Source organism: Oncorhynchus keta, chromosome 10, assembly GCF_023373465.1.
Source record: "Oncorhynchus keta strain PuntledgeMale-10-30-2019 chromosome 10, Oket_V2, whole genome shotgun sequence".
Taxonomy (NCBI): Eukaryota; Metazoa; Chordata; class Actinopteri; order Salmoniformes; family Salmonidae; genus Oncorhynchus; species Oncorhynchus keta.
Genome location: NC_068430.1, coordinates 29,772,857 through 29,785,264, shown reverse-complemented (window position 1 = coordinate 29,785,264; position 12,408 = coordinate 29,772,857). Strand labels below are relative to the sequence as shown.

The following is a 12,408-nucleotide window of genomic DNA, read 5'->3' as shown; positions in this document are numbered from 1 at the left end:
CACGCCATGCCAGTCTGTTTTTGTATGTGCGTGTCTGTGAACAGAGACCTGGCCGGGTGGTGCCAAAATAACAACCTATCCCTCAACGTAACCAAGACTAAGGAGATGATTGTGGACTACAGGAAAAGGAGGATCGAGCACGCCCCCATTCTCATCGACGGGGCTGTAGTGGAGCAGGTTGAGAGCTTCAAGTTCCTTGGTGTCCACATCAACAACAAACTAGAATGGTCCCAACCACACCAAGCCAGTCGTGAAGAGGGCACGACAAAGCCTATCCCCCCTCAGGAAAATAAAAATACTTGGCACGGGTCCTGAGATCTTCAAAAGGTTCCACAGCTGCAACATCGAGAGCATCCTGACCGGTTACATCACTGCCTGGTACTACAGAGGGTAGTGCATACAGCCCAGTAGATCACTGGGGCTAAGTTGCCTGCCATCCAGGACCTCTACACCAGGCGGTGTCAGAGGAAGGCCCTAAAAATTGTCAAAGACCCCAGCCACCCCAGTCATAGACTGTTGTCTTTACTATCGCATGGCAAGCGGTACTGGAGTGCCATGTCTAGGACAAAAAGGCTTCTCAACAGTTTCTACCCCCCCCAAGCCATAAGACTCCTGAACAGGTAATCAAATGGCTACCCGGACTATTCGCATTTCACTGTAAGGTTGTATTTGGTGCATGTGACAAATAAACGTTGATTTTATTTGATTTGATTTATCCCTGGGATGCAGTGTTTCTCCACACACAGAAAGACCACCCATGGACAGCCACAGTCTCCTCGTCCCTCTGGCCCGGTACACGTGTACATCCGCCAGCCTGGTCCCTCCCGCCACAAAAGGGGGCCAGTTCCCATTCAGCAGTTAACGAGGGCGACAAACTGGTGGAGCCATTGTCCCTGCTCCTCACTCCCTGTCACAAAGCTCATTGTTGCCATCAATCAACATAACTGCCCGCTTCCACTCTTGACTGTCCCGGGCCATTCTCCAGCCAACTCACTGGGGATGAACTCTTAGCTCATTGAATGGACCTTAGAATGGAGGAGAAGTGGAAGGAAGTCTCGAGAAGCACCATCAGCAAGTCAAGGACTCTTACCCTCAGGAAAGTCAGATAGTCATCAAGTCAATTGGTGCTTCTCAAAACACACAAAAATACATATATTTCAATGGGTCACCTAAGCAACACTTTAGTTTTGAACCAAATTATGCATTTGCATGAGCTTCCACATGCACATGAACAGTGGCAAATGGAATTCAGGCCAGTTAGAACACATGTCAGTGTGCACAGATGACCTCCTTGTGGAAAAGGTTCCTATTGCGTGCACTGCCCCAGGATTCTCAGTCAAATCAGGCCTTTGCAACCAAAATGTTGGGTTTTATGGCATGTGCTGGACAAAAAGGATGTCTACTACAGTCTAAGAATCCCAGCTATGCCATGTCACTGGGATGCTTTGCAAGTAAAGCTTGCCCCACACTATCTTAAATCAGGATTAGAAGGCAGGGAATAGAAAGACTAGAAATGGGGAGGAGGGGGAGGGACAGGGCAGAAGGAGGGAGCCGTGACAATAACCAGACATATTTCAAATGTTTTACCATTCTTCAGCCTTACATATGACCAAATAAGAGTATATCTTAGTAGAGGATGAGGGAGAACTCGACAAGAGGAGCCAGTAAGTCGGAAAATGCCCACAGCGAAAGTGAATAGCTGGACTGTAGATATGGCCGAGAGATGGGGAGACAAGAAGGACGATAGAAGAGAACCAAACGGAGGAGAGCGAGGGAGAGGGATAGAGAGGGTTGGAAAGGGGGCTGTTAGCATGGCTGCTCATCAATGTACAGGGCTGTTTCTCTACAGCATGATGTGACACTTCATTCCGCTCAACTGCCTCACAATAACAACATTAGCCTAATTAGCTAACACTCACTTTTTATTAGTGCAGACACACCACACACACACCACCTCCACAGAGACCTCACATGTGCCAGACACTAAATCCCTATTTTAACACACAACATTCTCATTTCAATCTCTGGGGTTTTCGAAGGATTTACTAAAGCTGTACCTTTTGCACTCTCTGCTATAGAGCTGATCTGTCTTCTTGGATGTCGTATGAAAACAGTCCTATAGATTGAATTGCATTGAAGAACACCAGAGAAAACATAGGTCTAAGTGTGCAAGAGAGAGTGGGAGAGTGAGAGAGGGTGGATTGTGGTGTGAGGATCCTTTTATCCTGGTTCAATGGCTCAGAGTAAAGGGTGATTAGTTTGTCCCGTCTCAAAGTGCTGCCACGTCTTAAGTTACGGACATAAAAGCGCAGCCGTGTGTCGAAGAGAGCCGACATTGTCATGCAGAAGAAAAACAAAACCCTGCAACTTAGTGAGGGAGACACTGGGCAGCACTGGGGAATGCCTGTTAGGACGTTTCCTTCTGTGGTGTTTTAAAACAAACCAGAGCTCAGGGGTTGAGCAGACAGCCTAATGCTTCCCTGGATAATTTAATACTGTAACCTTTTAACAAGAGACAAAGAGGGCTTTGAGGAAAGCATGAGACCATAAGGAGACCCTGCTGAAAGGCACATCCAGGGGATCATCTCTCACCCCTGTCCCATCCCAGCCTCTTCCCACCACCCCCTGGCACAGACAGTAGCCTTCTCCACAGGCATGAGGGGAGGTGAGGCACACCACACAGGATGGTGCTGGGGCCTGGACACAGGGGATGGGGAGGTGGAGGTGGGAGCGTTCCTCTGGGCGGTGGTGGGGAATGAAAGTGATGTCTGGGCTGTTTACTAGGGGCTTTGTCAGGGGTGATGTCTAAGGTATGCAGGCTATGCGATGCGGATCAACGGCCGTAAAATCCCATCAAAGGGCCCTGCCAGGTCTCACTTGCGTGGGACTAAGCCTGTCCACACAGAGTTGAGCAGTTGAAGGCCCAGTAGCAGAATCAAACCCAGGCTTATGGACCAGTACTGACTCCAGCCTCAGCAGGTGACTCAGCCCCAGCCCACCCCAGTCTCGATCCCAGTCCTGACTCCAGCCTCAGCCCCAGCTTCAGTCCCAGGCCCAACCTCAGTCCCATCCCCAGTGTCAGCCCCAGCCTCAGGCCCAGCCTCAGGCCCATCCCCATCTCCAGCCTCAGCCCCAGCCCAGTTCAAAGAAACTGTACTCTCCTGTTACCGTGGCACCTCAGCCCAGCAGATCCCTACAACACGTCTCTCCATTACCAAAGCAGAGGATTAGAGTGGGGGAGATTCTGTTTTGACTCATTGTATAGTTTTCTTCTTGACTCTTTTCTGTTCAGGAAAATAACCTCACACTCAATGTCAACAAAACTAAGGAGATGATTGTGGACTTCAGGAAACAGCAGAGGGAACACCCCCCTATCCACGTCGATGGAACAGTAGTGGAGAGGGTAGCAAGTTTTAAGTTCCTCGGCATACACATCACAGACAAACTGAATTGGTCCACTCACACAGACAGCGTTGTGAAGAAGGCACAGCAGCGCCTCTTCAACCTCAGGAGGCTGAAGAAATTCGGCTTGTCACCAAAAGCACTCACAAACTTCTACAGATGCACAATCGAGAGCATCCTGGCGGGCTGTATCACCGCCTGGTACGGCAACTGCTCCGCCCACAACCGTAAGGCTCTCCAGAGGGTAGTGAGGTCTGCACAACGCATCACCGGGGGCAAACTACCTGCCCTCCAGGACACCTACACCACCCGATGTTACAGGAAGGCCATAAAGATCATCAAGGACATCAACCACCCGAGCCACTGCCTGTTCACCCCGCTATCATCCAGAAGGCGAGGTCAGTACAGGTGCATCAAAGCTGGGACCAAGAGACTGAAAAACAGCTTCTATCTCAAGGCCATCAGACTGTTAAACAGCCACCACTAACATTGAGTGGCTGCTGCCAACACACTGACACTGACACTGACTCAACTCCAGCCACTTTAATAATGGGAATTGATGGGAAATTATGTAAATATATCACTAGCCACTTTAAACAATGCTACCTTATATAATGTTACATACCCTACATTATTCATCTCATATGCATACGCATATACTGTACCCTATATCATCGACTGCATCCTTATGTAATACATGTATCACTAGCCACTTTAACTATGCCACTTTGTTTACATACTCATCTCATATGTATATACTGTACTCGATACCATCTACTGTATCTTGCCTATGCTGCTCTGTACCATCACTCATTCATATATCTTTATGTACATATTCTTTATCCCCTTACACTGTGTATAAGACAGTAGTTTTGGAATTGTTAGTTAGATTACTTGTTGGTTATTACTGCATTGTCGGAACTAGAAGCACAAGCATTTCGCTACATTCGCATTAACATCTGCTAACCATGTGTATGTGACAAATACAATTTGATTTGATTTGATTTTCATTTGCAGGTGGTCTCTCTCCTCTGGGATAGGGTTGGAAGAATCAGTCTTTGCCAAAGTCCATGGTGCAAGCCTCTGACCTGTACCACCAGTTACTACCACTCCTCTGAGTCTGCTGATTGGGAATATGGTAGCATGACTATGAGTGTGAGCCGAGATTTAACTGTGGAGCTCCAACAAAACTGGGAACCAGTCAGCACATTGGAATTGGCCACCCAACTGAACAAAGAGGATTACCTGTCCAGCCAAACCCTCAATTTTTTGGCAGGCAGACACACCCACCATCTCAGGACACAAGGAGCCCTGCAGTGCCAAGTGTAGCTGAGCCAGAAGCAAAGGTGATTAGGTCTGGTGGTCAGTCAACACTTTAACATGTCTGTAAGTCCACTATCATCTTTGGCAGAATTTAAAACAAGACATTGCAATACAAAGCTACAATTTCAACAGTAATTTATGAGCTTTCAAAATAACTTTACATATTGGCGCTTTCACCCAGTGTCTGGTCGGTTGTGAATGTCACAGTAACTGTTGCACTGATAGTGCTAAGTGATTAGTGCTTTTTATGGTTTCGTTTTTTTTATTTTTTATAATCACGTTTTTTATTTAGATTATTATTTGTTAACATTAAATGCATTATGAAATATGACCTTGAAATGATTTTAGAGCTTCTTAATTGAAATTACAAAGCCAAATATTGATGATATTCAATTGCCAAAACATTGAAAACATTCCATGGTCTCTAACAACACAGAACAAAGAAATGAATAAGAGCCCCATGATATTACTGACTGCTCATTACTGCTTAACACTTATTAACACTAATTTATTCACATTACCTTACTTAAATCAAATATTTGAATTGTGTATATAATATTTTGGGGGGGACAACTTTATTATTTCATTTTTTAAGTCATCATCTCATCGCTGCTCAGGCAGTAGCAGCCAGCCAACCATCTAACATTACCTATGTGCTCCCCAATGAGCCAAGTGCACCTTGTTAGCGAAAAGGGTACCCCGTGAGCATTAAGTTGCCACAGATGCCCATGCTGCAGAGTTGTCTGACTAAATCACTGATTTAGTAGTTCTTCAAAAGTAGATCAAGTATACTTTCAAGACTGCTACAACTATTAATCGGGTAGAGATACCTCCAAGTACCTCTTGACATTATGACTTCTTCCTGAATGCTCTCCCAACCACCGTCGGCTCCCGACCCAGGGCGATGGGTTTGACGTACCCTTCCTTCCTCTCACTAGCCTATGGAGTATCACCTCCACTCACGTGTAAGCGGGTGTCAATCCCGTAAAGATTGATTTACACTAATAAACATACAGTCGTGGCCAAAAGTTTGAGAATGACACAAATATGAATTTTCACAAATTCTGCTGCCTCAGTTTGTATGATGGCAATTTGCAAATAATCCAGAATGTTATGAAGAGTTATCAGATTAATTGAAATTAATTGCAAAGTCCCTCTTTGCCATGCAAATGAACTGAATCCTCCAAAAACATTTCCATTGCATTTCAGCCCTGCCACAAAAGGACCAGCTGACATCATGTCAGTGATTCTCTCGTTAACATAGGTGTAAGTGTTGACGAGGACAAGGCTGGAGATCACTCTGTCATGCTGATAGAGTTCGAATAACAGACTGGAAGCTTCAAAAGGAGGGTGGTGCTTGGAATCATTGTTCTTCCTCTGTTAAACATGGTTACCTGCAAGGAAACATGTGCCGTCATCATTGCTTTGCACAAAAAGTGCTTCACAGGCAAGGATATTGCTGCCAGTAAGATTGCACCTAAATCAACCATTTATCGGATCATCAAGAACTTCAAGGAGAGCGGTTCAATTGTTGTGAAGAAGGCTTCAGGGCGTCCAAGAAATTCCAACAAGCGCAAGGACCGTCTCCTAAAGTTGATTCAGCTGCGGGATCGGGGCACCACCAGTACAGAGCTTGCTCAGGAATGGCAGCAGGCAGGTGTGAGTGCATCTGCATGCACAGTGAGGCGAAGACGTTTGGAGGATGGCCTGGTGTCAAGAAGGGCAGCAAAGAAGCCACTTCTCTCCAGGAAAAACATCAGGGACAGACTGATATTCTGCAAAAGGTACAGGGATTGGACGGCTAAGGACTGGGGTAAAGTCATTTTCTGATGAATCCCCTTTCCGATTGTTTGGGGCATCCGGAAAAAAGCTTGTCCGTGAAAGACAAGGTGAGCGCTACCATCAGTCCTGTGTCATGCCAACAGTAAAGCATCCTGAGACCATTCATGTGTGGGGTTGCTTCTCAGCCAAGGGAGTGGGCTCACTCACAATTTTGCCTAAGAACACAGCCATGCATAAAGAATGGTACCAACACATCCTCCGAGAGCAACTTCTCCTAACCATCCAGCAACAGTTTGGTGATGAACAATGCAAAAGTGATAACTAAGTGGCTTGGGGAACAAAACATCGATATTTTGGGTCCATGGCCAGGAAACTCCCCAGACCTTAATCCCATTGAGAACTTGTGGTCAATCCTCAAGAGGCGGGTGGACAAACAAATATCCACAAATTCTGACAAACTCCAAGCATTGATTATGCAAGAATGGGCTGCCATTAGTCAGGATGTGGCCCAGAAGTTAATTGGCAGCATGCCAGGGCAGATTGCAGAGGTCTTGAAAAAGAAGGGTCAACACAGCAAATATTGACTCTTTGCATCAACTTTATGTAATTGTCAATAAAAGCCTTTGACACTTATGAAATGCTTGGAATTATTCTTCTGTATTCCATAGTAACATCTGACAAAAATATCTAAAGACACTGAAGCAGCAAACTTTGTGGAAATTAATATTTGTGTCATTCTAAACACTTTTGGCCACGACTGTACACTGTCTGTATCCTGATAACGGTAACAATCACTCCCTCCCACATTAAAAGAAGATCCCTCTCTGAAACACTAGGTGGTTGTGATACTTTAACAACAGAAACCTCAGTAATATGAAGCAACAGAAGAAAAGGGAAAGACTTACGATACAAGCAGCCAGCCTCTCCGTTGAGTTGAGACCATCCAGGACAGCACTTATACACGGTCTGGAAGTCTTGTCTGTAGATTTGTTTATATGCTGTGTAGTATGCCGTCCTGTTATCAAGGAGACATAACATTATCAAAGGATACAAACTAGATAATATAAAGCTACACTATATAAAACACGTCTACAATAATTAGAGGTTCAGATGTATGGCACAATGTCATGGTTGTTTTGTCTGTTCTTAGGGAGGGTGGAGAGGGTAGTCTGTTCTTAGGGGTTGGGGTTGCCATCCTGAGAGTGGGAGGGCTAGGTTGCCGATGAGGTTCAATGAGTAAGAAGGGGGGAAAAAACTTCAGATCCACTACGATAATCACAGAACATTTCCCACTCTTTTAAGTCACATACAGTATAATAATCAGGAAACATTTTCCCAGTCTTTTAAGTCGTCCATTTCAATGTGCAAGACTGGTAGACTATACTTCAGAGTACGGTGTCTATCCCTGTAGTTTAGAAGCCCTCTCACGGCTACTAGTCATTATGCGTCAGTTTGTTTACACCGTGTAATTAAGGGTTTGGCGACCTTCAAAGCTGCCTGCGTCTTTGTATTGTGGTAAATATATGGAGAAGGCGAGCCTCAATAGCACATTGAGAAACTCCCCAGAGAGTGAGTCAGGGGTAAGCCACAGGACTCTTCCTCACAGGTATGTACCTGACCTTTGGAGATGCCTCGGCTAAATAGATAGGTTAGCTAGCCCTCCAGGAAAGCTGTGGCTATACCTTGCATTTAGTGCTATATGAGAGGCCTACAAGACCCTGATTAAAGAACAAAAGAGAGGGAAAAGGATAGGAGACAGAAAAAGAGGAGAGAGATGTTGACTGAGATTTAGGGGGCTGAGGATGGCACTCTTAAACAGCTTTGACATGATTTGATTACTGTTAAGACTGAGTCAGCAACAACTGCACAACACAGAATTATCCATAGGCAATACATGCAATATAGAACATAATGGCTATCTACAGAATAGCATTCCTGAAAAATTCCTCAGAACAAACATAGGAGTCATGAGTATGTGAAAGGCTGACAGAGCTGATGGGTACAGAAGAGAAGGATAGAAAACTGGACAGGTGAATAACTAGTGTTGCTTTCGGAATGGATGGAGGAATACATAGATAGAAGAATGGATTGATTGATGGATGGATGGATGAAGAGATGGCTGAATGAAAAGTAGGACTCACCTTCTCTCGTATCCCATGCACCAGTTCTGTCCTAGGCAGCCTTGCTTCCAGACCTTGACCATGCGCGTGAAGGCCTGCACACACGGCTGCCTTTGGGCAACCAGCGTCACATCCCGCTCCACACACACGTTGGGCCTGAAAGAGGCCAGTGGCAAAAAACATTGAACAAATCAATATTCTGTCACATTCTGTCATTTTTTTGGTTTACAGTAAGAGGGTGTTATGAAGGATGAACCAGTAAAGATAAATGGACAAGGATTCCATAGGGGTTAATACTGTGTTGAGATGCCTGTGCTGTCTGCTAAGACTTAAGGGGAATTCTCCATGCATTACTGTTTGACCCCTAAGCAGGGCAGCACAAGACACTGCCTGCAGCAAGACATCAAACAAACATTCACTAAGACTTTACCTGATACTACAGTATATCAAAACATTGACCAAAGGAGAGCAGAATAACAAGATCATACAAACTGATTTGGACCTCTTGTTATTGAGTTTTAGAAGCCAGGTGCCATAAGCCAGGTGCCATAAGTGTCATAGATCCCATCGTACCATATTCCCTGCATTGTAGTCTCTAAGACCATTTCAAGCTGCCATACCATCCCTCTAACATTAAGCAGTGTTTTGGTACCTCTCCAGTAGCAGAAACTGCAGTACGTCTGAGAGAAGTCTCATCCTTTACGAGTAGCTCATTCATTCCATGTCCAACCTTGTCTCATCTCTGGGATAGTGTGTATGTCTGATAGGTCTGTGATCACCTTCAGTTTGTGATGCTGATACTGTATCTATTTTTCCAAGACCGGCAATGGTCCCTCTGAGAAAATTCCCATAATTTTTCACTATCTGACATTGACACGGCCATTACAACTGAACAGAGAGTTATAATGAAGTCAGACTTATCAGAAGCACCTCATCTCGGGAACCTATCTCACCTGTTACTTTGGAATGCTCTCCATTATATGGAAAACTTAGGAACATCTCAGGAATGCTTCCTGCATCATTAATCCACACCGAGATCATGTGTAATTATGTAATAACATTACAGTGCATTTTGAGAAAGACAGTAGAGTATTTTTATGAATAGCTCCAGGTGCGTCATAGCTCCAGGTGCATACCTTTATGTGAAATGTACAAAATACAGCCTTAAGAGTTAACAGTGATTGTTGTCTGTGTCGTTTTAACTACAGGTTTATACAAGCCCAGGTATAGAACGCATTGTTCTTCTTTCAATGCAAACACCTTTTGAGTAAAACATTGAAACATGAAATTAATTCATTGATAAACAAATATCATATTTCAACTTGTGAAAGTTTTAAAATAATCCTATTAACCGGTAGTTTGATATGTCAACAGATATTGGTTTCTGGTTATATGGTTTTAAACTCAAATGAGCAGTAGCAAGTGACATGACTCTTACCAGAAATGTTTTATCATGTAGGTTACTGTGACTAAAATATGTATTATCAAGTAAAAATGCCAGCTTGTAAAAAAGACTTACATGTATGGTAGGAGAAGTCCATAGCTGGACACTGCGTATATCCCATCGATAAGTAAGTATTGAAAAAATATTAAAACGAAGATACAATCCATTTCCAAGTTGTGTTGAATGTATCAATATGTATGCATTAAAGCGCAGAAATGTAGTGGTATTGACACGTTTTAGTGAAAAAAAGACAGAATGCACAAAAAAAATCCGTAGCCAAATTACTGAAAAAATATTGGAAGAATGCTTCACTGTTACACTAAAAAAAATCTAACAGAGAGTGAGAAGTGTCAGTACAACACCTTCTAATTCCAAAAGTGATGCAGTCATACATCCCGTACAGAGTGGTGCTTGGAGGTCGTTCCTAACTGGTTTACAACATGCAGATGTTGAACGCACATGCGCGCGCAATGGTTTATAAGAGTAAATCGAAGCAGTCTGGTCTCATAGACTAGACGTAAAATAGTAAAAGTAAACCTACAACAATCACATTATTATGGTTATGTTTGGTATGGTTACATAGTACAGAAGGTTACTTAAAGCTAAAACGAAAGTATGGTCTTTGGTCGGGGTGGGTAGATGGGAGGATATCCTCATGGACAATTTCAGCATTTTAGCTAATTAGCTACTTACTACTTACTACTTTTCAGCTACTTTGCAACTACTTCGAATTTTAGCTAACCCTTCCCCTAGCCTACCTCCTAACACTAACCTAGCTAAACTAGCCTAGCTAGCATTAGCGTTACCCACCTAGCTAACAACAAATTGGAATTCGTAACTTATCATACTAATTGTATTTCGTAACATATAATACTAATTGGAGTGTCCCGGATTTACATTTACTGTGTTATGTCTACCCCTGAGTCCAGATTGTTTGAAGAGATTATGGATAATTTCAATGGAATGGATTGGGACAATAACAGAGATGTTAGCTTTTTCCCCCAAAATGTCCTGGTGTTGTAACATGTTGCAAGTTAAAACTGTATTATTTTCTTCAGATATTCATGTTTTTTTTCCTCACCTTTATTTAACCAGGTAGGTCAGTTGAGAACAAGTTTTCATTTACAACTGCGACCTGGCCAAGATAAAGCAAAGCAGTGTGACAAAAACAACAACACAGAGTTACACATCGGATAAACAAATGTAAGTCAATAACACAATAGAAAAATCTGTATACAGTGTGTGCAAAGGAAAGGTAAGGCAATTAATAGGCCAATAGTGGCAAAGTAATTACACTTTAGCAATTTACACTGGAGTGATATATGTGCAGATGAGAATGTGCAAGTAGAAATACTGGTGTGCAAAAGAGCAGAAAAACAAAAACAAATATGGGGATGAGGTAGGTAGTTGGTTGGATGGGCTACAACAGATGGGCTGTGTACAGCTGCAATGATCGGTAAGCTGCTCTGACAGCTGACGCTTAAAGTTAGTGAGGGAGATATAAGTCTCCAACTTCCGTGATTTTTGCAATTCGTTCCAGTCATTGGCAGCAGAGAACTGGAAGGAAAGGTGACCAAAGTAGGTGTTGGCTTTGGAGATGACCAGTGAAATATACCTGCTGGAGCACGTGCTACAGATGGGTGCTGCTATGGTGACCAGTGAGCTGAGATAAGGCGGAGCTATACCTAGCAAAGACTTATAGATGACCAAGAGCCAGTGGGTTTGGCGATGAATACATAGCGTGGACCAGCCAACATGAGCATACAGGTCGCAGTTGTGGGTAGTATATGGGGCTTTGGTGACAAAACGGACGGCACTGTGATAGACTGCATCCAATTTGCTGAGTAGAGCATTGGAGGCTAATTTGTAAATGACATCGCTGAATTCAAGGATCTGTAGGATAGTCAGTTTTATGAGGATAAATTTGGCAGCATGAGTGAAGGATGCTTTGTTGCGAAATAGGAAGCCGATTCTAGATTTAACTTTGGATTGGAGATGCTTAATGTGAGTCTGGAAGGATAGTTTACAGTCTAGTCAGACACCTAGGTATTTATAGTTGTCCACATATTCTAAGTCAGAACCGTCCAGAGTAGTGATGCTGGTCGGGCGGGCGGGTGCGGGCAGCGATTAGTTGAAGAGCATGCATTTCATTTTACTAGCATTTAAAAGCAGTTGGAGGCCTCAGAAGGAGTGTTGTGTGGCTTTGAAGCTCATATGGAGGTTTGTTAACACAGTGTCCAAAGAAGGACCAGATGTATACAGAATGGTGTCGTCTGCATAGAGGTGGATTAAAGAATCACCCCCAGCAAGAGCGACATCATTGATATATACAGAGAA

At 43.7% G+C, this 12,408-nt stretch overlaps 1 protein-coding gene across 1 annotated transcript in view; it reads right to left on the bottom strand.

The window, feature by feature from the left end:
* LOC118388493 (multiple epidermal growth factor-like domains protein 6) overlaps positions 1-10,504 on the bottom strand; it is a 90,221-nt gene extending 79,717 nt beyond the window's left edge. Inside the window, exons 1-3 of the mRNA XM_052526835.1 lie at positions 10,147-10,504; positions 8,649-8,783; positions 7,413-7,522 (exon numbers count right to left, since the gene is read on the bottom strand). Of these exons, the coding sequence (XP_052382795.1) occupies positions 7,413-7,522; positions 8,649-8,783; positions 10,147-10,238 (337 nt within the window). The 5' untranslated portion in view covers positions 10,239-10,504. The remainder of the gene's footprint in view (positions 1-7,412; positions 7,523-8,648; positions 8,784-10,146) is intronic.
* Between the last annotated feature and the right edge of the window lie 1,904 nt (positions 10,505-12,408).